This window comes from Melopsittacus undulatus, chromosome 2, assembly GCF_012275295.1.
Source record: "Melopsittacus undulatus isolate bMelUnd1 chromosome 2, bMelUnd1.mat.Z, whole genome shotgun sequence".
Taxonomy (NCBI): Eukaryota; Metazoa; Chordata; class Aves; order Psittaciformes; family Psittaculidae; genus Melopsittacus; species Melopsittacus undulatus.
This window is the reverse complement of record NC_047528.1, coordinates 26,381,432-26,408,533: the sequence shown is the minus strand read 5'-3', so window position 1 is coordinate 26,408,533 and position 27,102 is coordinate 26,381,432. Positions and strand designations below refer to the sequence as shown.

At 42.7% G+C, this 27,102-nt stretch overlaps 1 protein-coding gene across 1 annotated transcript; it reads right to left on the bottom strand.

Moving 5' to 3' along the window:
* Positions 1-10,718: 10,718 nt before the first annotated feature.
* TMEM272 (transmembrane protein 272) lies at positions 10,719-26,800 on the bottom strand. The gene is made up of 4 exons (XM_031047762.1): positions 26,743-26,800; positions 19,385-19,444; positions 13,184-13,266; positions 10,719-11,081 (listed from the first exon to the last, which is right to left on the bottom strand). The coding sequence occupies exons 1-4, from the start codon at positions 26,798-26,800 to the stop codon at positions 10,719-10,721; spliced, it is 564 nt and encodes a 187-aa protein (XP_030903622.1).
* Positions 26,801-27,102: the final 302 nt, after the last annotated feature.

Sequence of the window (27,102 nt, the reverse complement as noted above, 5' to 3'; positions counted from 1 at the left end):
CCTGGCATTCAGCCCCTGGCTGCATTAGCCCCTACCATGTTGGAGACTGCTGTGCCTGATGAAGGTGTTGGCTGAGGAAGGAAGGAAGGAGAGTTTCCCAGGGCTTCTGCTGGAAGCAGATGCTGCTGTCAACCAAGCCAGGGCAGGAAATGGGGTGTGAAGGTTTGAGGATGGGGAGCAGTGATACAGGACCTGGGCCTGCACCCTCTGCTCTGGAAAGCTGTCAAAGGGATGCTCTTGCAGAAACATAACCAATCATGTTGGGCCACACCAAGTACCATTTGATGTAACAAATAAACTTGTTAAGTTCCTGGCTCTCGCTAATGGGGTAAAGTATGTCAGTAAGAAAGTGCCACTGCATTAGAGGGAGTGAAATTTAAAATGTTGTTTCAATTCCTCTGGTACATGTGTTTGAGCTACAAAGCCCAAGAGGATCACTTAGAGTTGCACATCTGGACAGCCCATATTAGCAGTGAGAAATTGTCATTGTAGGCATAATTATGTTTTAAGTACATTAAAGGACTGTGTATTTAAAAAATTCAGTGTGCAAGCTGAATAAATTCAAGTATTTTATGTGATATGCAGGGCAACATGCAGAGAAGCTACTCTGGGAACCCTAAGTTCTCGAGAGCTGAAGTTGCCAGGTTTCAGTGGCAGAGATAGGGGAGGAATGAAACTATTTGTCATTTTTGACCCTGTACATTAGCCTGATACTTCTTTTTTCTAAATCTCTTCACACTGGCAAAGGCCTCATACTAAAGTCTTCCACGTTCTCAGCATGCTGTGTGAGTACTAGGCTCACACAAAAGGTACTTCCCACTATGAAGATAAAACTTTTGAACTCAGCACTGTCCACTGGTACTGGGTATTCTGAGTTTCCAGAGGGCAAAGACACACATTTTCACAGTGATATTTTCTTCCATTCAGAGACCATCCAGCTAAATGTCACCTTTGCATGAGACCTGAAAACGCTTGTTTTTATTAAAACAGTTGAAAGAATTTATTTAAAACCAGCAGCCTGAGCCACTTTGAACTGATTTTGTTCTTGGAGTTTCTGACTGAAGTGTTCCTAAACAGTTCATCCCGGTTCTGATGTTTGAAATGGAGACTTCTGACCCAGAAAGGAACAGCTTGGAAATAGTATGAGGGGCAGATTGTTATATGCTATAATGGAAAATGAATGGCAGCCTGAACTACAGTACATTCTATAACGTCTGTAAGTATATAACTGTGGGCTATAGGAGCTATATGGAAATAGTTTTGTGATCATCATGTACAACATGCAATTAGCAACCTAAACTGTACAGCCTAGGCTGCTATAATGATGTTAGATAATCACACGCACTGTGAACAGAGCAGATGTTCAGCTTGTGTGAGTCCTGCCTACAAGCTGAGATAATATTCCCTCTTCCCATTTTCAGTCCCTTGCCCTGCTAGTCCTTCAGCTTCTCCTTTTCCCTCATAGCCTGTGCAAGTCTGTCTGGTTACTTTCCTTGAACCCTGGCTCAGGGAAAACACACAGCAGGGAAAAATCAGATAATCCTGTGGGCATGTCTGCTGCTATGAGTATCCAAGCAGAAAACTGCAGTGCTGCCTCACATTTCCATGCTAGTTAGAGAATGTCTCACCTTGGGCTTTGTAACCCTCGGTGCATCTCAGTGTGCTGTTAGGAGAACAACAATGTTCCATGGTTGCTTATGCCACAGAATTAGCTGCATTCCTTACAGGAAATGTGGTTTTAGCTTGAGAAAATATTAGCAAGCCCCATACAGAATAAAAACCCTGTGGCAGTTCCTGTGAATAAATGTAATAAGCCAGGTTGTGCTTTATTCCCTTGTCATTTCTACATTTACCCTTTATTACATTTCTACATTTCTTTATCATAGAGACTGTGGCTTAGTACAAGCACGTTTGTCATTTCAGTCTTTTTCTCATAAACTAGGGGTACATCCCTGCAGTCTGCTGACCTTTGAAAGTAAATGAGGTGTATGCAGACACAGAATTCCTTGCAGGCTAAATCATTTGGTCTGTAATCAGCAAGGTGTTAGTGCATCCTTGAAGTGCTAACCAATGAGTATGCATGGCAGAAGCTGGCCATGAGTCAAACATAAAAATACATTAGAGCAGTTCATAATATTGGGAGGTTTAAGCAGTAATGCCCAATTACACCATATTACTTTTATTAATGTTAGAGAAGATAAGATTGTTAGGAAGACATCTGAATGTAGGGTTGGGAACCAGCATCACCCTGGTAAAGATACAATATTCTCTGAGAACATTACATAAATAGTGTAGCACCACTACTGTGATGTTAGCCGTACCCTTCCAACAAATGCCATTTTCAGGAGATTTTGTAAACACAGAGAAATTATGTCCTTGCCAGAGTGCAACAATCCCTGAACATACTCAGCTGAGAGATTTCTGCTTAGAAACACTTCCTTTTTCCATAAGAGGGCCTGAGCTTGCACCCAGAAAGGAATCATCACAGCACTCTCTCCGAACAGAGCCACATCAAAAGCAAGCTGTTGCAGACTGCCCTAACAGCTAGATGTTTCTGCAACCTCTTTTCACCCCCTGTGATGTTTTGCTTTTGTATTGTTCCAGAGACAGGAGACTGTAGAGTTTATGCGAGTGCTCTCTGCTAACCCAACCATAACAGGGATGAGCCAGTGTGGCTTGTGTGCAGGAGGAAGGTAAGACATAGTTTTGTGGGCCTGCCTCACAGTACTGTTGCAGGCAAAATTTCTGCCTATATCAAGAGTTTTGGCTGCACGTTGCCTTTTGTACTGGATCCTCCACTGCTACACCCTGTTAGCTGGATGAGAATCCATTCAGGAGCTCTGGAAATTTGGAAACTTACAGCTTTTGTTTTCTTTCATGATTGTTACTTACTTAGGATTAAACTCTGATAGGACACTGCTCTGAATGGCAGGGACTCTTTTAAACAAGGAATTCTCATGGTCTGGCACCCAAAATCTCAGATAGTTACCACAGCCAGCAATTGACATATATATGTGTAGCCTGGCTTCCCTATGGAAGGAGCTGGATCAAGAGAGCCACAGCTCTGTTGAGCTCCTGGCATTTCCCTCATCTGAGCACAGAACAAAATGGCTTCACCCTGGCTAAAAACAGCCCAGTGCTCATCCCTGATAAAACATACCGAAATTGACTGTTCCCCTTGAGGACTATAACGCTCCAGGTATATCTATGCTATGAAATAACTCACAGCATATTCCCAGATTGCAATCCTCTTGTTGCCTATAGTAGGCAAACGAATGTTGATGCTTAGGCTCTCTTGAAGTATTAAACAGATGGTTCTGTCCAAAAGAAGCTCTAAGATCCTTGCGGGGATAGTTTGCTCAAGGGATCGTTGGTTCCCAAGCACTATGGATGAGACTTCACAGCTTGACTTTGCATGGGTGATCTTGCATTCAGGTAGATGCATTCACCAGTGCAGAAACAGCCCCGAAATCTGTTATGCAGGTTGTCCATCAATGCAGATAACCCTGAAGACAAATCAAAAGTCGGGAGTGTTGTGACTGGGAGCCTTCAGATATTATGATTTTTCATACAGTAGTGAATTGAGAATTTTAGTATTTTCTTAAGATACAAGAGCTGATGAAAAATCCCTCTCTGGCCCCAGCTGGACTAATATGAAAAGCACACCTTAGACTGGATCCATCTTTGTATCTGTCAAAGAGCAAGGAGTTTTAAGCAAAGTTTTAATTGCCTCCCAACACAGAAGTCTAAAATACTGATTGCTGTTAAGGGCTGTGTGCTTCAGCATGTTTCATATTTTCTTCTCAGGGGACAGATCTAAAAAGGTAGAGTACTTGAACTGAAAAGCAATTATATATTATACAAGATGTTTAAGAGCAGCTTCAAGGCCATCTTGCCAATCTCTTTTATTATCCTTTATTTAAGAGAGACTAGAGGCTAAGGTCTCTCTCTTAAAGACAACTGGTTCCTTGGCTTGCCTTCTACCAGAGAGCTGGCAGGCTGTTGTGCATTCTCTCCTTTCCTTGCAGTTACCAATTTTCTAATTAAGACTCTGTGCCTGCCCCCATTAAATCAATCAGAACGTCACCACTGATTGCAGTGGGAACAGGATTTAAAGGCCAGATCTGCAGGAAAGCTCAGTGTCTGACGGTGGCCAGGTTTTCAAAGGAAGTGGCAACCACATGCAAGCCACTGTTGCTGTGAGAGCTGCCCCTAGCCCTGCATTTGCCTTGCTGGCCTCAGCTCTGGGTGCAAAACGCTTGAAACCTCCAGCTTTAGAAGCTGGCACTGCCCCAGTGAGTGCAGTAGCAATTAAGAGCTGTCAGCAGCCTGGGGAGAGGCAGTCAGCACTCCTCCTTTCCCTGACTGAAGCAGAGGGTTTGGTGAGTGGTTGAAGAGGAACATCCAGGCCCTGAGGTCCCAGGGACATGCCTGAAGTGTTTCTGCTAGGAGCAGGGTGAGAGAAGCAGAAGCTGCTCATCCTGAACACAGAGAGGGGTCAAAGTTCTGGTGTGTGTAGTGTCTTTATGAACAGTAGGGTATTTTCTTTGTTGTGTGCTTTTACACCCAAGTCATCACTACATCTGCCAACCACTGTCATCAGCAGTGTTGTTTCCAATGAACAGTCAGGCTTTCCCCAGACCAAATAGCTTTTTGTTCCTGAGAAACAAATGTGGCAGTATGTCATCAGCTCAGCTCAATCACTCCTTTTCACTAAGGGGCCACTAAAAAGAATGGCTTACTTGGACTTAACAGAAGGTTTCCTCCATCAAATACTGATGGCCCTGGTCTCCAAAAGCCTGCAGGACCTCCCAGGGACAGGCATATCCTGGCAAGGAGTGTCCTCCCAAAGCTAAACCTGCTGTTAACCTATTTAACCTTCAATATATCAAATAGTTTCTGTATGCTTTAGTATATAACTGTTTTCAAAATAATAGTTTTATAGTTGATTTTCATCTTAGAAAATATTTAGTCAATAAAAGATCAATTTTATTATTCCCATGACTGAAAAATTAACTTTATGTCCTTACAGTAGGCAACATGCTTGAGTGCACACGTTTGTTGCTGGGCCGTGACAGTAATGCAGTTATCTGTACTAATATTTTCTTCAGCTGCCTGTTTCTTTTGTTACTGAGCTTCTGTTGGTTTTTACTGTTCTTACTACCAGCTGTTGGACAGGGATACTCATGGGTTTACTGACTCAGGTGAGTTCTGCTATACTCCATTATTTTATCTTATTTTGCCTATTTTTCTGCAAATCTTACAGCTTATTAGCATTGATTATTCTAGCACAATCGTTACCAAATTGCAGATATGATCTGTATGTATCCACCAAGAGATAACCGCAAGGAGGGCAAGAGACACACCTCATCTTATATGTTCGCTGTACATTGTGTTCAAATGCCAGAGGAATGGACTGAAGTTTTGTGTCTTTGAACAGCCAACATGCTGTGGTAACAGAACCCACAGAGATACGTAAAACTTATTAAAGTAAGGCTATGGAGGCAAACTCTCCCCTTACCACCAGACTGGTTTCTTAAGTCTTGTTTCACCTGTTGTTAGACACATTTTTTAAAAAGTCCATTAAAAGTAGTGAAGCAACTCTTTCTCATATATTCTGAAAATAAGCAGAATTTGTGAACTAGTAATGTCAAATCCAGGCAGAAGCAGAGTAGAAATACAAAGAGCAAAAAATAAGCAATGATAATAAAAAGGTGTTGTCTATAACAGTCCATGGATAAGTGTGCATGGTGGATTTTTGTTCTTCACCATTTGCACCCTATGTACTCATTTCCTATTGATACTGAAAAGCTAAGTTCTTTTTTTCCAAAGGGCTGAGAATCAAATCCATGAGATGTGCAGGTACCCGACTCACATGGGCATCAAGAGGACCTTGTTAAAAATAGTTAAGAAAACTGTGTAGGCCCACAGTCTGCATATCAGAGCATCTCTCACATTTGAGTTGCTATATTGCAGCAGGGAAAGGTATCCAGATTTGCTTTAGTATTAATGGTTGTACAGGAGAGTCAGTATGGCTTAGATTCAAATCCATGGGTGAAATTAGCCTCTGATGTAACTATTCATCTCACTGAAATTGCAGCAGGGTTGATTATAATTAGCATGACTCACAAATGTAAAGTACCATAATATTTAAAGTCCAATCACACGGGCTCATGCACTTACAGCAGCCAATATCTTCCTTCCTGCATTTTTATTCAAATGAGACATTTGGTTAAAATTCATTGTTACCAACATGTTTCTGTGATTTCTCAGAACTTCGTACAATTTTCTCAGAAATCTGCTCTTTTTAGCAGTTTTCTTGTACTATGCAATATCAGATTCAGCTTTTTCTATTTCCATCAAATATTAAACTTTCTAAAGAGGTTATCTTTTTCTTCTTACAACTAGGACCTGTGGGACTTTCCTGTACTCCAGTAGAGAACAGGAACCTCAAGAAATGTAAGCCAAGAAGCAGCTGTTTCAAACTGCATTCATGATGCAACAGTCCTTTCCATATTATATGTAGAACATACATTGGTTGTCATCATGATGCAAATTCCTTATCAACTAGAGTCTGGGGAGAATGAATAATCAGAGATAAGTTTTGAGGTAATTTACAGAAACTGAGCTGGTTTAGAATGTTGTACACTGTACCAACAGTTTAATCTTCATAGTCCTTTGCCTGTAAAGTCAAAGCATTTAGGCTCATTTACACCAACTGTTCACATTGCAGGGTCTGAGACATTCAGAACAGCTCTTGACATAACCTAGAATAGCTCTACTTCCTGTTTTTTTCTCTGTGCAGTCACTTGTAGCTTTAAAGTCTGATGTCTTGGGACCTCATCTAGCTCAGAGAGAGTGCTGTGTGAGAGAGATCTGCAACAGCACGTTCCTGTTTCTACTCCAGAGGAGATGAGGTCTGTGATGTCTGATGCTCATCTTCCCTCACTTTGAGTCAGCAGGCAGGAGCTGTCTGTGTTCAACATTTGGAATGAAGGAAAAAAACATTTGCCTGTCTGGCTGCAGCTTTTAAAATAGCTCTGAGAATCTGCTCCCTGTTGCTTTGGAATATTTTGCCCATTGCTAAAGAAGGTGGAGTAATGGGAGGAGAAATATACTGTGGGCAATAAACTGAAAAAAGTGTGATTTATTTCATGCCTGCTACCATTGCGTTTATGATGCATGTATGTCTAGAGTCTGTATCTGCATGCAGAAATGTCTTTGTGTCCTTATACTACTAGATTCCTGTAGTGCCCACAGCTAGCAGTGAGCAAGCTATCTAGTCCATTGAAATAATGTTGGTTTTTTTTTTCCTTTAAAACCTAGATATAGACCTTTTTATTTCTCAAGATGGGGAGAGGACTTAACTGGAACAGTTACAGCTGTTTTCCTGCATGGTGGTCAACACATTTCTGAGTTCATAATATTTAGCTGAAGGGTGTATTTTGTCCATTTTTCAGAAGGCATTTATATTAGGGGAAAAAATTAACATTTTCAATTTGTAATTTAGTCTACTGGCAATATATGAAACATTTTTATACCAAGGTGTAGACTGTATTTTCAGCCATTTGACTTCTGGGCTGTAATGTCACAATTCTCCCACAGCTGTTTGCCGAGGAAATGTGCCAACTTCTTCAGGGACTGAGCATTTGTCTGGGACACCATCAGTTTGTGGCAATTTAAAAAGCTGCTGCTCACAAGTTAAAGTGCTGTGGCCCATGTACATTTCCTAGATTAGCCCAAAGTGAGAGAAAGTGCCTGCAATTAAATTACTTTCATTTGGGTTTAAGTTGAGTGCATTATTTAGCCATTTGAGCAACTCAAGAGAAAGCGTGTTGCTGATGGCAGCATGGTAACTCAGTCACTATGACTCAGTTGTGTTTAATCCTATGCCAAAAACCAGCTGTCCTTGCTCTACGCCTGCATGATTCTAGCCTGCTGAAGGAGGTGGTAGTGATCAAAGTGGAGAAGGCATGCTCAGACCTTGCTGAATACAGAACTGATGGCTCCAGCACTTTTGGAGGTGTTGATATTCAAGCTTGCATGTGCCATAGTTTATTGATGTACACAAATAAATACTATTAATTCAGAATTTTCCTATCCCAGTTCTAACAGAGCTTTTTGTTTACTCTTGATACCTTCAAAGTATTTCACAAATGCCTTCTGCTTCGTTAATACTTGCGCTGTCATTCTGTGTTTGTGCCAAGCAGGAACTGATCGCTAGCACTGTGATTTGGCAGCACACTCACAAGATGTCACTGAATGCACTGGGTTGTCACACCTAAAGAATTAAATCTCCATGGCAGACTGCAGAGAGTCAGTCAGTTTTAGTTTCCCATGAATGAGACACAGGCCTTGGGCTTACTGTTGTGTGGCTGAAATTTGATGAATCATTACACATCTGCTGAGCTGCTGTAACTATGCTCACAGAGGGACACAGAAAACACAAGAGAATGTGACTCAGCTTATACATCAGCTTATACCTCATCAGGGCTGAACTGTGCTTGTGCTTGCTCAGGTAGGAGAGCACACATCATCACTTGCTGCAAGGTCACTGGATAGCAGTGACACGGGAATCAATTTAGGCTTAATCAGGAGTATAAGCCCTTAATTCTTTGTGATCAAGAATGATTCTAACGGCATTTTGCAACAATGGGGAGTTACTGCATTAGGCAGGGAGTCCTATGAGTGGAGTGTGTGTAGCTGCTTCCTTGTTAAATTTCTTTTGCAGTGTCAACTGAGTATAATTTTCTTTTTTATGCCAATTCCAAGCTTTTGGGTAAAGTTCATGTGTAATGATAAGCAGCTGCTTTGTTGCATTTGAGTGATGGATGGAGTTATGACTCTTGGGAAAACAGCTTGTGATTTCTCCCAAACACAATCTGAGGCCTATGAATAAAAGGAAATATTTCCATTGGTCATGTCTCCCTACATACAACTGTGCGTGGCCTAAGTCAGACAGCAGTGTTAGTAATTCCCATCCCATGGATTTCTGATCTGGGACAGCCTGACTGTGACTTCCGCTGAGTGGCTGCTGCAGAGGCGAATGCTACACTGATGCTGCTCTCTTGTCAGAGTATTTCACCTTTTATCTTACCTTCATTCTAAGATAAGTTTTCTGGAAATGAACAATTCTTAAAGCCAGGCCTGAATTAAAATCCATATGGACCGAATGCACCCTTAGTTATCTATCCAATAGGCCCTGACTAAATGTTCATGGCTGAAGACAGGTAGTTCCCACAGATGTTACACTGTGTTCAGCCTCAGTCCCAGGAAGGATGATTGATCAGAGCCTCTTCAGCTGTAGCATATTGTTGAGGTTCCTTTACAGCTCCCACCCTTCCACAGACATTCTATAACTCTTCTAAGGTTTCTCTAAAACGTAGGTTTCAGCAGTGTGGGTTTTAACACAAAAGGTACCCAAAACATACATCCTCTTCCTGTGCTGGGGCCACCCTTGTGCTTGTATAGAGGGGACCCCCTCTGCTTTGACCATAGTAAAAAAAGTGCATAAAAGCAAAAGCAGAAAGAATACTTTTACACAGCATTCATCAATACATGAAGAAGCAGTCTTCCAGAACCAGTTACAGGCTTGTTCCATTACATGCCACAAAACAGTTGTCTCTCTGAATGCTGGTGCTTTTGAAAGTGATACTGCTGTTGACTTAAAAGCTATTTGTATTACATCTGTCTTTTAAGTATAGATTTCTATATGTACAGCACCAAGGTGAACAAATCAAATGTACACTCACACCACTGGAGCACTGCTTTTGTGAACACATCCACTGGAAATTCTTATACCCCTGCCCATGTATTTTTTATAATCTTTTATATTTAAAACACCTACAAAACATCATCAGTTTTCCTGTGGACATGGTCACAATGGTTTGACAACCACCTTTGCATTGGTGTGGTACTGAGAAATTACTGCTATACAAAAAATGGAGAACAGTCTCCCCAGACTGGAGAATGCTGAGCATATATTGTTCTGCCAAAGATTTGTATTGTGGCCTTTGCTCAGTTTGGATGTTTTGGATATATATGGATATATTCAGACTATCTGTTTTAGCACCAAAGGTAGATATAAATTTCAGCTTTCAAATTCAAATTCAGAAGATACCTGGGGGCCATATTCAGGCTGCCTTTTTGTACATGCTCATACTTCCCTCATAGCTACTTCCTGGCTGGTCTAACAGTAGCTCTGTAGTGAGCATCTAAGTTGCTGTCAAAGTCCGTGCACCATTCAAGGTGGTCTGAATACAGCCCTTTATCTCTTTGTCTCTGCTCCCTCATTTGTGATACAGGAACAGTAACATACCACAGCAAGGCTACAGAGATGTTCAGATCCATGTGAAAAGGACAACGTGGCTGCTTTTGTAGGCAAAGATGTACTATGCTGAAACAGCTTTAGGGGGCCTGGTTTTAGAGGAGTTTGCCATTTGCAAGAGCTTGCTCCAGATAGACTATCCGGGAGTTAAAAAAGGGGTGTAGAAGTCAGCAGGAGTGCACCCTGTCATCCATAGCAGCAATTTTATATTGACTATGCTGAATTCCAGCATAGCTTTTCCCAGATGGCACTGTATTTTACAATTTCCTCTTGCAGTTGACTGCTATAATACATATATATAGTACAACAAAGATGTATACAAGGGTGAATTATTGCCCATTCTTTGTTATACACTCTTTCCCAAACATCTGGGGCTTTATTTGTGCAGCATTTAGTCTTCCTCAGAAGAGTATCTTTGCCTGGAAAAACAATATATACAGCAGCTACAAAAGATAAGGAGAAAGAGAACAGTATGGCTAATGATGAGAACACCAACAGCAAAAATGTACAGGGTTTTGTCACAGTAATCCTGAGGCTGATGGAAAGGTGGGATGAAGTTTGGCAGGTACACAGAAAAAACCCAGTAGTTCCCAAGAATGAACCAAAGAAAGAGGAAAAGGCTGAGGGTTAGATGGATGTAGTACTTGTGAGCATTCTGCCTCCAGGGATATTCGTCATCGTCATCGTCATCAATCACAACAGACTTGGAAAGCAGCTGCCTCATCCTGGTTGAGTCGTACAGCAGGAGGGTCACCTGGAGACATTGAAAGAGAAAAGGGAGTAAGTCAATTGGCTGGGGAAAGTCTCAACACATTCTGGTCATTGCCAGCCTTTGGGCCAAATTAAAATCGGATGTTGGAAAATCACATAGGAGGAAGCTGAGGAGCCACAGATGAGGCAGATCCTGCTGGAAAATAATGTATTTTTCCTCTACAGTTTATTCACCAGTGAGATTTAGGCCAGACATTGTAAAAAAATAAACCTGCCAGTGGTGAGGACGGAAAAGCGTGAGAACAGATTGTATAGGGAGATGGCAGTAGCTCCCACACTGGAGACTTTTAAGAACAGATTAGAGTAACTGCTAAATGACTCGAGTATTTCCTGCCTTGTAGTGGGTGGATTTGTCTCTCCTCATTATTTTTCATGGCTATATAGGTTAATCAGCTTAAGTAAAATTATGAACGGTCTAGACTTTGATCTAAACCCCAAACAATTTGCTTCCAATACTTCGAATGATTCTGTCAAGTTTTCTTCAGTTAAGCATCATTTTCTCAGATTGCTCCATTCCTGTCTTCAGTCAGAACCAGCAGAGAAACAGGTGGAATACCATGATACTGTGGGGATAGGAAGGTCTGGTCTATAGGGAAATGCAGTAGGACTCATCAGCAACGCTTAGAAGATTTCTATTTCAGTCTCAGAATACAAACTATGTCAGTAGGTTAACTGCAGCATAGAGAAGCTTTCAAATTTCTGTACCCTAAATGATTTTCTTAATTTTGGTAGATTTATGGGAGAAATATAGAAGGCTAAACGAGGATTTGGGCCAAACATTGTGAAACCTGTGTTACCTTGCTACACTTGAAACATTTGGTCCAGTCCTCAAGGCACTAGCTATTGTAATTGCAACTCCCCTTCTTAGGTACCTGTGTTCCTGTACAAGCCTCCATGAAGCAAGCTGTGTCTTTGGGAAAGGGACTTTAAGAAACCAACTGAGCAGGAAGTTGTCTTGGCTGGCCAGGAATGAAATTCAGAGAGAAAGGTAAAAGATGTGGATTTATAAATGGCTGAGGGGAGGGACATTAGCTATGCCCCCATTAGCTATACAGGCCAGGCCACCAGTGCAGATGTTCCCTCCCACAGTAGCACTTGCTGTTCTTAGCCCTTCATGCCCCAGTGGTGCAGTTCCAAAGCTTTTCCTTCCCTTCCACCCCTTTTCCTTTGGCAAGAACGTTTTTGGGACAGCAAAAAATAGTTTTGCTTAATCCTGCTGAGAAACCTTAAAGTAGCTCTGTAATCTGTTGTGACAAGTCGCTTCATGCCCACAAACAGCCAGGTAACACTATTTGCAAAGGAACTGTCAGAACGGGACAATACTTCACCCTAGAGTCAATGCAGAATCATCTTTATAATAACCAGGGTGTAACACAGACATGGGGGTGTCTCTATTTGTCAAGCAGGGAGGCTCAGGTTCAATAAAGATGTGAGTATAGTCCAATAGAAGACAGGTAGCTGTGGTTAGAAGATGCTGTGGTTAGAATATACTGTGCCTAGGTTGATAAGTCCTGCTGTGATGCAGAGATTCATTTATTCTGGAAGGAAGCAATGGTGCTGCCTCTGTTGTTTTTCAGTCATTCTTTCTGGCAAGGTCAGAGTGGGAATAAGTTGAGCTCGTGAAGGGCTGTGCACCAATACCTGTAGTTTATAGTATTCCCAAAGCTAGGAGAGTAGCTTCACTTCTTGTCCATCCTGTGTCTGAGAATGAAGGAGAAAGGTCTGGCAGGCTTGGAGGACCTCTTGTGGAAGTAGGACCACATTTACCACAGGTAAATGTTACATACTCATGTAACATATGACTATGTTACATAGTCATTTCCCTCAGTAGGGATTGTAGCAATGGTAGCTTCTGTGGTGTAGGAGAAAGTCACACCACAGTGTGTGGGACAGTGCTAAGTGCTGAACTCATTAGCATCTCACTTCACTGATGGGTGTTTTAGGTGCTGGAACAAGCACAGTTCAGTCCTGAAAGCTCTCTTCAATACTGCATGCACATAGCTGTCTGGAGCCATCATTATCTCTTAACTAGCAAGTCAAAGTCTAGTCACACAAAGTATTTTTCACACACAGAAGGCACATTACCTTTAAGCTGCCAATCACGCCACCCACCAACAGATATAATGGAATTAGTGGCTGAACTGGGCAATCTTCCAAAAACTTCATTCCTGAATAGCAAAAATTAATGTTTGTTATCTCAAGTGTTTAAATAGTGCAACAAGCTGTACAGTGAAAACTAAAGATGCAGTAAGTGCTTAAACCCAAGACTTAATCTGGTGTCTGTTGAAATGAGGGTTGAATTAAAGGAGGTTTGCATCTCCCACTACAGTAGTGAGGGGCAGGAACAAGCAAAAGGCTGGAAAAGGAAGAGAGAGGTCAAAAGTAATAACAAGAAAGGTTGTTCTGGCACTATTGATTAGATCCATGTACACAGGTCATTATCTTCAGCCACTGCATCTTTGTTTAATGCATGACTGAGCAGGACAGGAAATTTTCATCAGCAGTAGAAAAGTAATTGAAAATCAAAACTCCTTGTGAAAAGAAGGAATTCTGGCAAGCTTCTCCCAGGCCTTTCCTCCTCATTAGCTCCCATGAGTGTGACATGTTCCCAACTCAGATGCCTCAAAGCTTGGGAGCCAGTGCCTGTGGGAGCACCTGGGACCATTTTAGCTTCCCAGGCATCTGGTAGGAAACCACAGAAGCTCAAGTTTCCAAGATGTTTGGGTTGCTGGAGGCTAATAGCATTGGTTGTTATGGAGCTGGAGATCTTGGCAACCCCCAAACCTACTGCTAGAAATCTGGGTAAGTTTTAGGGAAGGGAGAGTGTGGCAGTATAAGGATGTTGCTGGCAGTAGACACTGAAGCTTGTGATACAGGTCTGTGGCAGTGAGACTCATCTGTCCAAATATAGATGTCTGCAATGCAGGCATGCATATCTGAACTAGTTTTCTAGACTCTATAGTCAATAGGGAGAAATAGACACTTGTAAAATTCAATTCATCTCATCCTAAGATAGACATTCAAAATAGGTCAGATGAGTTGGGCTCTGAAAGTGCCTCTTTCTCTCCATGGCTATACAGGGAATCTAGAGAGTCAGCTGTAGATATCTAAAGTTAGCTGGGATGAATCCTCTGTACAAATTTCTTACCCAGTGGCATTTTTAGTAAATTTTAAATTGTTCGTTATATTATAATTTTATTGTGATTGATCTTGTCTTTCAGAACTTCAATTGATCAGTTGCAGAGAACAGAAAGGAATTTCTGTTTTCTTCTTGTATATGTCATTTTCAAGGAGAAATTTTCACTTTTCTCTAAATAATCTGGGTTATTGCTGATCCAGAACATTGCTGATGTCCTAAACCTCTCCTGCACTTTTTTTATAGCAATTATGCTATACGCATTAACAGGTGTTGTGGATCGTGGTTACTTGCATAGTTCTTACATTAGTCATAGGGTACAGGGTGATCTGCTGTGTGTAAGGGCTGTGGAGTCCAGTGCACCTTCTACCCTAGGTGTCTATCACCAGCGTCTCATAATTTAAAAGGGCCGGACATAGATGGATTTGGACTCTGTCCCTTTTGTCCGCTGTTGCAAGGCTGTAATTTTTTATCCCTTTTGCCACTATGTAGCAGTGAGACCTGCTCAGGCTCGCAGCTCTGCAGGGGTGGGCAGCAGGGAAATCATCATGAATTGTATCATGCTCAGAAAGCTGCTGCCAGGGTTTCAAGAGTCCTTGGCCTTGTAATAGCCTACCACAAAAGCAGCTGGCCAGGGATCTCAGGGAATACATTTCAGTTTAGGAACCTCGGCAATTACGATTTCCAGCTTGTTACTGAGATTTGAGTTTGAGGGAGAAAAAAACCCCATGAAAATGAATGTGCCAGTTTGGTTTGATTGGTTTTGTTTTTTTCTTTTTTCATGGAGCTATGATTCTGTTTTCAGACAAATCTATTATGAAGTCCTCTCATATATGTAACATGACAGCAGTTGGTCTTGGGAATGATTTGAATATGTAGTGGCAATCTATAGATTTGGGGGGAATATTGCAGGCAGATATGGTACCAAAAGGGGAGGGGAAACAGGGCAATACAGTAGTAACTTAAAAAATACAACACTATGGGTGAATAGGACCTACTGTTGACAGATGGGTACTGATATTTATTATAGTAAAATCTAGGTACATCATGTGCCAATCAGTTCATGCAGAGCATATGCCTGTTTTATTTGGGAACACCAGAACTAGTAAGAGAGCACTGGTGCTAGCTCTTCTTTCCCATGAGCACCAAATATGATTTCCTTGGACTGTTAAGTATGGGATGTATGGACTGAGAGAGATCAAAGCTCTGTTTCTAGTGCAAAGCTCCCTGCAAGCCAGAGAAATCTGTGGTTTAGAGTGAAGAGCAATTGAACCTGACCATGGCATAGACCAGCATATAAATTCAAATGAACAAACCAGCAATCTTTGCAAACTCAGACACAACAAGGATGTCCAACAGCTTGCATGTGTCCAAACAAGAAAAAAGAGATGGGAGGCTTGATGGAACAGAAGTACTTGCACATTTTACCTCTTTGTTACCACAGAACAACACTTCAGTGGGCTCCAGGACACAAAGACTAGCCTAGTGGAAAGAGCGGTTGTGAGTGATCAGAGTGTCTCTAAGGACACCATTTTGAGCAGTGCTGTGACAACAGATCACTACTAACCAAGTGTCCTTGTGACTCATGAGTATCCATGAGGTGAAGGGTCAGGGTGAATGAAAGGCAATACAGTACTGGCCTCATTCTAGCTGCTTTGCTCTTCTCAGGAAGCTGAAAATGACTGAGTAAAAGTATCACTATCCTATAGTAAAGGAGAGCTGCTGTATAGCAAGGCTAATGTGATATCTGGTGCCCACTCCCCTCCTTCTCTTTAAATAGGATGCAGAGGACAAAACATGCCAGGCCATTTTCAGTTGTTCCTAGTGGATGACTGCAGCTGCCATCACTTAGCACAGACCTTGGTCAGGCCCTGGACTGTGAGCTTCACACTAGGAGCTAGGTGCTGCAGAGGACTTTCTCAAAATAATTGCTATTGAGCACCATTTTATCAGAAAGCACATGAACAAATCAGAGAAAACTCACTGAAATGCTAAAGGACTGAAATGCAGTGAAAGATTATGTTAACAGCTGCTAAAGGGCAAGACTGGCCCTCACTTAAATCTACAGAGTCTGAGAATAAGCATCAGACAACTATTGGGAGGACTTGAGAGCTGAGGAATTATTTGGTGTAGATATGAGCATGAGGAATAGTACTGGGGTAAATTTGAGCAGGGAAAAATTTAGATTGCCTATTGAGAAAATGATGTCATAAGCTTTCGTATGTGATTTAACTACCCTTAGGGGACACTGTGTATGAAGGTAGTCTAGACAATGTACAAGAATGTAATTTTGGGAGCAATCCTTCACTGTCCCAGAAACTAAAGCAAAATCTCAGAAGATGTCTATGAGGTCCTTCCATATCTCTATTTTTAGAGTGGTTAGTGAAAAAAGGGGATCATCTCTACCAGTGAAACTTAGAAAGCTGCTAAACAGTCTGTGGCTTGAATGATGTCACAGGTTCAGAGCTTGGAAAATCTGCTGAGTCCTTTTCTTGTATCTTGATTTCTACTGTGATTTGCAGTACTACCAGATTTAAAAGCATACAATGTCACTGTGTTAATGTTAATTATTACTGGGATATCAGTTTTTCACCTCTGAGTTTTAACAAATATTAGTATAATTTATTTGTTAGCTTTTGAAAATATTTCTCAGTTTTTCTCTGCAGAAAGCAAGAGCCAAAATGACTGGAGGCACATCAACAAGTTATTCTCTGAGATCATGGTAACAGAATGTTATCAGAAAATCAGAGGCTCTTGCTTGGATAATAAATATCTGCATTTTGCTTGACATTTAATTTTCCTAGAAATGCCTCTGCAGATCTGCAGCTGCAGGAAGCCAATATCCTCTGACAACAGTATATTACAGTGACATTATCTCTTAATTTCAGTAAATTGTGAAAAAAGGGGCTCTATATCTGATGCAGGAAATACCCAGAGCTCCAGGCTAATATCTTACCATACACTTCCCGCTTCTCACTGATCTTAAAGGTATTATGAAATATTCCAAGGAAATTATAAGTGATCAGATTCCAACCCTGGATTCATTTCCAGAGGGTTTCCTGTCAATATGCATGCAAACTGTACCACACTTTGAGTTATACCTTCCCACCTCTCTTCCATGGCTCAGGCATATTCAGCCTAGGGAAAAGCTAAAGCTAAAATCCTCTTAAGGGATAAATATCAATTTTAAGTCATGAATAACTGTAAGAGCCTAAGTGTTGAGATGGAACAGTTCGGTCCATTTCCCTACTTCCTAATAGTTCTTTAATCCCTCATTAGAACTCCCTAATTCCTCATTAGGACATCCTAATCAGAATCCTTCCACAGTCATCACTGGTACTCAGAAGGCCCCAGATAAAGGAAGCAGCACTGAACACTTCAGCTGAACACTTTTTTTGTGAGTTTGGCCAACTATACCTACTAACAAGCTAGGTGTCCTGACTCCCCTAAAGGTCATCTCAATGCAGACACCTAGAAGAGGGATTGGGACTTTCACAGTCAAATGCAAGGGCAACACATGGCACTGAGCTTGGTTACAGATGCATATAGTCCAAATCTAGGTGCGATGCATCTTGCCCATAGCATCTGCATGTAGAGTTCCTTTGTACCGTCTTTCATGAACAAGGCAGAAGGTGAACAGCTTCTCAGGGACAGCCATCTGGAATGATAGTAAGCACTCCTGAAGACAAGACTTCAAATCAAAGTGGTTTGGTTACATTGGAAAAAGACATGAAAAATCCATGAGATGACAGATGAAAAAGCTGAACACTGAATATAGGAGAGAACACTTCAGTGTAAATAAAAACCAAGAAATGTCTGATAAGAAGCAGCACTGCCAAAACCTGTCTGGGCTTACAATGCACCATAAACTAAATCAGAGCCAATGAGTTGGTGCAGAGAAAGCATGTTTCTTTTTGAGGAAGGCTTACAGGAATCCTGCATGTTAAACAGAAGAGCTGAATATTCTGCACTCCTCAACTGCAGTCCTGTGTTCCATCTTTTTTTTTTTTTTTTTTTTTGGATGGGAGGAAAAGATAGTTACATTGGCCAGAGGCCAAAGGAGGGAGGGAAGAATGCCAAAAAAGAGGCTACAGAAACAGTGACCTGTGAGGTCAGGATGAAAAAAACAAGTTTGAGATCTCTGGAAAAAAAGAGATGATGTTATAATAGCAGCCTTCAAGCAGTTCAAAGGTTCTCTTCATAAGGACGGTGACCAATCTGTCTTTGTGACCATGGTAGGTAAGACAGGCTGTAATCCATTTAATTTGCCATAGGGAAGATTTAGGTTGGATACGGGGAAAAATATTTTGTCTGTGAGAGCAATAAAATGATGAAATAGGCTCTTTGGGAAGCTGTGGAATTTCCATGAGCAAGGGTAAGTCAGACATCTGTCAGGGATTCTGTGAGCATGTGAGCCTATCTGAAAGCAGAGGTGGGTTGGTGTCTCTATCTATGTTCCTCAAGTGGGTCGCAACCCTGTGAAGGATGTGAAAGGCCCAAAGGGAGCAATGAAGTGTAAGAAATTGCTCAGTTAATAAATAAATTAATAAATAAGAAAATAAAATCTATGCTAATGGCAAGGAAAAGGTGATGCTTAAGAAAAGAAGAGCCTTGTGCAGTTTAAAAATGTATAAAATTCTGCAGCTCAAAGGATTTTCTTTTCCTTTCTTAAATATTTGATCTCGAAATCCTACTCACAAATCCAGCCTTTGGGGGGTTAGAGAGAGACAGAGCAGCTGAAAACCAGGTATCACTTACAAAAAGGTGGAGAAATAGCAGCCTAGATCATATCTTCTTCCCTTCCAGCCCTACACTTCTGAGGTTTTTGCAGTGCAGTTAATACAGAGGGATCCTGGTTAATGAAATCTTCCCATGTGGCAGATTCTGAGCTGCCTCCCACAGACAGAGCCCTGTACTGAGGTAAGACATTCTGGGGGAGGGGGGGGTGGGGGGGGTGGGGGGGGTGTATTTTAGACAAATAGGGTCAGAATTCAAGCACATTCATTGTGGGTTGTGATTTTGTCTGAAGATGAAGTATCAACACACACATTCAACTAAGTTTCCCGACTCCCTTCTGCCTCTGGATGTGTTAATCTGCCACACAGTGCTGGGAAGTTCCTGTTTTTAAATTGCTTTAGTAGGCAACTTACCTATAAAAGTCATGGACAGTGGTAAGGCAAGGAAAGCAAGGAGCCCAAATATAAAGCATGCTGTGGATTAGAAAAGAAAGACAGCGTTATTGGTACTGGTTGAATTTCAGAGACCAGCAATTCCATCCAGTGCTTTGTAGATGCTGTTTGTTCATGAGGTTGTTTAGCAAGAAATGCAGTGCACTTGGTGCAGTGGGAATATCATTTGTGGTGCTGCGTTTGATATGATGGGACCAGCAAGTGGTTTTATCACTCTCCCAGAGCTCAAGCTTCCATTCTTTAACTCATACATTATTAGTCCTTGTATCAGTGGAAAAGCAATGAGGGGCACAAACTGCTTTTGTTGCTACTACTCCTAGCAAGGGCAAAGTTTCAGCCACCACTACTACCTTAGCCACCCTTGGCTTCAGAGGCACTGCCAGGTGACTGTGCAGTAACAAGTAACTTTGTATCAGCTAATCCATGGCAACTGATGAGCCCTATCTGTTTGCTAAGCAAATAGCAGCTTTAATGTCATTTCACTTAGTTTTCACTGATAGCTAAATAAACTGTCTTTATTGCAGATGTGAACAGTTTCTGGCTGGTCTAACTCCCTGATCCACCTCAGCTCATGAAAACAGAAACAGCAGCTCCACTGCAAGGAGTGGGACTTGTCATTGTGATAGATCAGCTTAAGCTGCATGGAAGGATGCTCTTAGGGGTGCACATAGACTGTTCTAGCAGATGAGTGGATCTGAGGTGCTTAGTTACTCCCAGAGGACTGCTGATGTATTTGAGCTCTGATACTTTCCCAGCACAACCTGATACTGCAGAGGATGAATGCTTACCTTTGCAGAAAGAGAGAAACAATACCATCAAGAAGAGTGAGCAGCCTATCTTACAAGAGCTGTCACTTCTGTGCCTAATCATGAACACTTGGCAATATTAAAGTGAAATGCTGCTCTGCAAAATGAGACTAAACCATAATGAGGACATTCTGTGGCCAAGCATCCCTGCAGAGCACTTCTGCAAATGGCTTAATCTGAAAATAGATGCCTAAGGTGGCAAAAGGGCAGTAAGTGGAGGTGGGCATAGATTGCAGGGGGGCCAAGAAGGGCATGGATAAGAAAAGGAGTGGGATGTCTCCTCAGAGAATTAGGAAAAAAAATCTTTGAGCAAGCATTTGGGGTTGGTCTGGGACAAGCTCTTCCCCAGGCAAACTGTGTCATACAGTTCCCTGTGCCAGAGAACTGCAACCTCTGCAAGGCAAATGGCATCCTCCTTGCTGTGCAGGAGTGGGGACACTGCCAGCACCTTGTGTACAGTGCCACTCTGGGAAACTGCAGCAGTGCCAAAGCATCACTCTCAGGGTGCCTCAGAGAAAAAGGGAAACATCATTGCCTCCATTTTACAGAAGGAGAAACTGAGACAGGGGACATAGGAGCAGCATCAAAATTCAGGGCAGATCCACCAGGCCTTCTGACTCGCAGACACTTTTCATGGGAACTCCCCATCCCCCACATGCTGCTTTCTCTGTCTGCACAGAACAAGGATCCTGCACTTCAGCGTTTGAGAGACATCCTTCTTTCTCAGAACTAACATGTTTGTTATCACTATGAATTGGTAGAGACTGAAGATATTTTGAGTTTAAAAAGCATTTCTGTTCCTTTGTGCCACTCTCCTCCTATCCCCATTGGCCTATGTCTCTCTCTCACAGTTTTTTCTCAGGCTCTCCTATCTCTTACATGCAGTACAGTACAGAAATTCTTCCTCTGCTTGAATAGTGTCCTACACTTGACTAAGCTCTTTCAAATACCGACAGCCTCTCATTAAAACAATGCAGCCTAGAGCCTCCCTTTTCATCACGTCACATTTCATGCAAAGCCCTCTTGCTTTTACATTATCTAGACTATTATTTTCATATTCAGAAGCAATGCTATTGTAGCTGACTTGGGCTACCAACACACCTATGAACATCACCTGCACATAGTGCCCTCAGACTGGGCAACTCATCTGTCTGGTACCCAGATGACTGCAGTTCAGGTCTGCAGGAGTTGCATCAACTGCCTGCTGTTGCCAGAAGCTCTGTCATCATGGTGCAGCTCTCAGCGGTGTCACACCTCTGCCTGTGGTTTAACAGATACCTTCTGCTGCTGCCCTTGCTGCACAGGCAAGTACTCAGGACCCTTGCAGGAGGAGGCATCATGTAGTTTCTTAGTCATGCAGTGCTTGGTCTGTCTGACCCCTGGGGATAGAGGGATAGCTTACTGGGTAAGCTCAGTAAAAGGCTTGGTGAGGCCCATGTACGTGTGCGGCTGCACATCTGGCACACAGGTGTCAGTGTTTGCCTGTGTCTAGCATCTACCCAACAGCTTTATTTAGGAGGGGAGAAATGGGAGGTAGGGACCATTTGGAGTTCAAGAGAAAGAGATAATGGTTCATTAATTCTCCTCTCAGAGCTGTTACTGGGAATGTATTTACTCATTATCTCCCCATTCAGCTACAGCCTCTTAGGTCTCGAATTGGAGGGGCAGATGTGTAGTCTGGGAAGGCTTCCAGATCCATGTTTAACAAAGTGAGACTCTCAACAATTGACTACACAACTGGCAGGGCCCCGCAGCGGCACTGAAGAGTGTTATCCCCGAAACATGTGGGGTTTTCACAGAGCTGCTGCTCAGTCAGGAAGCAGCCACTCTCTGCCTGGATTTGTCTGGGGTTTGCTGCCCCGTTCTGGTCCACAGACAAATTGCTCAAGAAAATGGGGTTTGCCTTAGGATAACACAGCTCAGCAGATAGGACCCTGCTATCTGTGCAGCTTCGCGTGGGGCTCGTGATATTTTTAACTTGGTGATATCACCTCACAGAGATGCCCCTGGATCTATTCCTAGAAAAAGTAGCAAAAAGGGACTGTTAGTCCCTAAAAACAGAACAGGGTGAGGGAAGTGTTTCTGAGAATGACTTAGAACATTCTGCTCCACAAAGCTGGTGTCAGAGCATAAGACAGGAAAGGCCCCTGCTCTGTACCACCAAGGCAGTGCATGGTGGGGCACTGGTGAAGTCCTCCTGAGGGAGGTATTAGCCAGTGAGTTCTAACGTGCCAGGAAATAGGTGAAGGGAAGAGTTCACATCTGGGATCACAACAGAGGAAGAGGAGAGCAAGTGGCTCTGTGTCTTGCACTTTTCTTGACATCTGTGGGCACAGTGGGTGCAGATTTTGTCTCCTTCCCAGCAGAGATGGCTAGCTGATACAAATCTGCTATTTAGCTGAGTTTCTCCTGCCAGGGTCTTCCCAAAGAAGTAAATCAATTTGAAATCACCATTATAGTCTCTTTTCTATGTTTTCTTAAGGTTCCTCTTCTACCTGGTGCCTGACACATTACAACTTCCATAACCATGCTTGTGCAGTGCAGCTCTCCTCCTCTCCTCCTGCTACTCCCTTGTTTTCTGTCCCCAGTTCTGTGCCTGGCCTCAAGGCACACAGCAGATGAGCTGTCTCCGGCATCTGGAACAGATCCAGAGGCAGTACGGGAGGTGATACCCCTCAGACTTTATTTTGCTGCCAGGATTTTTCAAAGCATTTGGAAGTTTCAGATCATCCCAAGCTGTTCCTGTTTACTTTGAAGATAGAGAAAAGTTTCTGTCTTTTCAGGTAAGAAGAGTTCTCATGGGATTTTCAGGAGTGATTTATGAGTACATATCTCAACCTACCCACTCTTCTTAGGTAGTATGCTAATACAGCTGTAGTGCAACCTACTAAGTAGAGTGTATGACAAGCTCTCTGATAATAAACACAGCAATAAATGAAGTGTTGTGTACATTATCATCACTCCCAAATGCTGTTTGGTCTACAGCTTGTCAGGTTCCTGACAAAAAAGGAATATTTTTTTTTTAAATGAGATGCTATCAGCTTCCAAAAAAATCTGCAGTTACCCCAGGATTTATCTGCATGAGCAAACTGAGGAGCAAAACTCTGTGTGTAAACTCACATTACCCCCTTCAGACTCCGCATAGGAATGCTTCTGTGAAGGGGGCTGACTCTCAGCAGTGTGGATGTGACAAAATTCGAGTCAATTGGCCCAGCCCCAGGACTGATCATACCCCAAGGCAGATGCAGACGAAAGTGCACTAGCTGAGTAGCAATGTCACTTGTCATACAGATGTGCTGTGCAGCAGCATGAGCAGTGTAACAGGCTGTAGTGCAGGCAGGTAGCAGATATTTTCATCCACATCTTATTCCTCTACAGTATCCTCAGGCATCCCCTGCAGTATTGATAGGGACTTGGGGAAAAGAAAGGATGCAGTGTGTGTGTGGGTACTGCAGTGGCAAAGCAAATCTCATTGGATCTCCCTGGGGATCCAGCTCCAGCGAGGCCATATGTTTTACAGACCAGGAAGGAGTCTGCCCAAGGGTTTGGTAGTTGTGGATACTGCATGTGTTTCAGGAATTTTGGGTGACAGGAAATGTCACTACATCAGACGGGATATGCAGAAAAGACTTGAATGAACTTTGAAAGAAAACAAATCTGTTCAGCCTGGCTAGCCAATGGCCAAATGAGAGAAAATAACCACGAGGTTTAGACGCTCAAAAAGGGCCTGTAAGTGATGTACAGAGATAAGAAAGCTTGGGCAGAAACAAACATTGTTTTGTCCATGAGTCTAAGTGCCATAGCAAGGAGATATATTGATAGAATAGTCTCTTGGAACAAATGGCAGTAATCCCACCCGTGGGGTGGTTTCATCTCTGAAAAAACTAGATATTCAGCAGCTGGAGGATTCAGTGTAAGGAACAGATATTCCCATGGAGGTCTCTAGTCCCAGTGCAAAGCCACTGTAGGGAGCAAGGAAAGTGTGATAAAACTCACTTGAGACACAATCAAAGCTTGGGATTTGCTGTCTGCCATCTCTGCTTAGACAGGGTTGTGTTACTGTGAAATACTTTGGTACCCAGATAAGCTATGCCAGCATCACATCACCTAAAACTGGAGGTTCCATCAGTGACACCAACAATGCTTCTCTCATCAGAAATGGTGTGGAATAAGGAGGTGCCAGTAATCTGGGAACCTTCAAGACAGGGAGGACGTAGACAGAGAGGCAGATGTAGATGTAGGTGGTTTGGGGTTAAGCAATATTGCAGAGTGGGTTGACTGGATTTTATGCCATGCCTCTAGCTACTGAACTACAGTTATGGTCTAGGTCTAGGTTCTGGATTCAGCCCCTTGTGATTAATTTGGAGATGTACTTTCAAAACAAGATTTAGGTGTTCCATAAAGAGCCACCAGTTTGCTTTGCAATACCCAGGGTAGTGGATTAGCCATCTTTATTTTTGGTCAGTTAATTAAAGACTGCCCTAATGTTCTGAACTTAAATTGCTGTACCAAGAATGGAAAGAATTCAAATGATGCTGCACAGGTAGGTTGACTCTTCGGAGTCATTTAAATATCAGGAGACCACAGGGACAAATGTGGGGCTGTGCTGAAAGGCTCTTTGAAAAACACATACAAGATGATGAGAAAAAGTAAACTCCACTGTCACTTTGCTTCAGGAGGGTTTGCATCCTAATGAACAGAAAATCAATTTTGGATGCTTTAGCTGATTCATAGATAAATCTGGGCTGATTCTGAAATTAAATGTAATGAAAAACTAAAGCTAGTGAATCTCCTGGAGCAGTATTTCTGGGTTGCCTTATTCATGGGCATCTTTGTGGGTAACCGAGAGAGTGCTTCCATGTAAGAAAGCATACATGAGATCAGAACTAATCCCTTTCTTCCAAAAACAGTGTCAGAAAGATCATTTATTTTGTCTGTCATCATTAAAGTCTCAGTGGCAACTTAATGCCAACAGGGAATCGTGACGTTTTGCTTGTAACAGGTAGGAACAAAAATCAGATAAAATACCACTTTTGCCTTTTTTTCATTGTGATAGTCATCAACATGTCCAGATTCCTGCTGCACATCCTTTCTGTGGCTTGTGAGGGAGCCCACACCAGCCCAATCCTAATCCCAAGGGCTTCTTGGAGTGCAGTGAGAGCACTGCAAGCTTTGCACCCCTCAGTGTTTGTTTCTCCACAGCCCTCCTTTCTCCTGGGGCAATGATGAGCGTGAACAAGTGGGGCAGAAAATACCCTCTCTTTCCCTGTCTGTGCTGGCTTCCTGAGGATGAGCCTAGTGTGAACCCAGGCCAGGGCTGTTTGTCCCCCTGGCTTGGTTTTCTCTGAAGGGTTGTAAGGGAGCAAGGAGTTTATGGGGCTTAACTATTAATAAAAGGTCATTCTGAACTTTGAGATATTTTCAATTGAAGCCAAAAGCAGGACTATAAAAGATCACAAGGTAACAGCCCTACCCTGGTAAATGCAGCAATTAGTGTGGGTAAAGTATCAGTTCTGGTGAGTGGTCAAGGGGTTTTCTTCTCATATTTGAGTGGAATTAGAAATTGCTATTGCCTACAAGCAAAAGCAAAACACACTTGCAACTCGGAGTTAAAAGGAGGTGCAGTCAGTGAGAGTAAGCTGCTTCAAAACCCTTGGATTTCAACCTTATGCTAATGACACTTCTTTGGTCTTACAAAACCCCACCTCTGAAGCATAAGACTCCTGTGCCTCAGCCACCAGCTAGGTCAGCTTTCTGCTGTGCTGCCTCTCAGAGAGCAAGAACCAGCTTCTTCTCCCAGTCCAGGAGCTGTTGGTTTGTTAGATCTCTCTGCATCCTTCACTATATGAGGATGAACTTGTTGCTTTAAAGCCTGGATGAGCCTAGGCTGTCTTGTGAAAAACCTGAATTCACATAACTGATACTTCCTACCCACAACATGTGGCCACTTCTGAGGGCTACCCATGCCTGTGTGCCAGGGACTGGGCAAATGGAGGGAAGAAGACCCTGCTCCAAATGTCTCTGGGTGAAAGGGGGGGCTATTCCTGACCATACTCTATTGCCAGCCTCATGTTCCCATGTCAACACACAGGCTGCCAGCAGTTTTGCTTTGCAGGAGTTGATTCTGGGGGACTTTGTTCCCAAGCTGGCCACACTGCTCTTTACCTGGTGTTTTTCCCTGCAGGTAGTTCTGCTGGATAAGGCTTAATATACCACTTGAACCAGGAGATGAACACAGCATATTGCTTAGGTTGTCTGCTGCAGCCCGTATTTAGGTATTTGGTGGTGTTTGTATTTGTTTGAAATTTTATGCTGGTCTGCTATAATCCAAATACTGCAGGAGGGAGGCGCTGTGCACAAAACTGCCTAAGGAAATTCCTCAGAAAGGAGGGAAGAAAAGGGAACTTCAGTAGAAGATTCAGGCAGGACTTGTTACCATCTGAATTCCTTCATATACCCGGCTTGGCAACAGGGATACTTAAATACAGAAGGTTACCACCAGAAGTGCCTTACCGTTGCTGGCAATTTTCGATATGCACCGGTGGCAGGCTTTCTCCAGGCCAGCAGTCATTGTGAAGAGCCTTTTTGGGTATCTGTGGGGATACATAAATGAATATGGTTATGATAAGTGTCTTTAACTTACCCAGAGTGACTCAGGAACTTTGGTAGGCTTTCCCTGCCCTCCAAAATCTCAGAGTATCCACAATCCAGACAGCACCCATCATTGTCAGCTGTGCCTTTCAGCAGCTTTGGGCTTGCCTACTGCTGATGCTAGAACTTTGGGGTAACAGGAAAGCTGGGGAAGAAGTATTCATGCTGGCTTACTGAAAACTGTAAAAGGTTCCATCTTGATTTTAATTGGGGTTGGGGCAG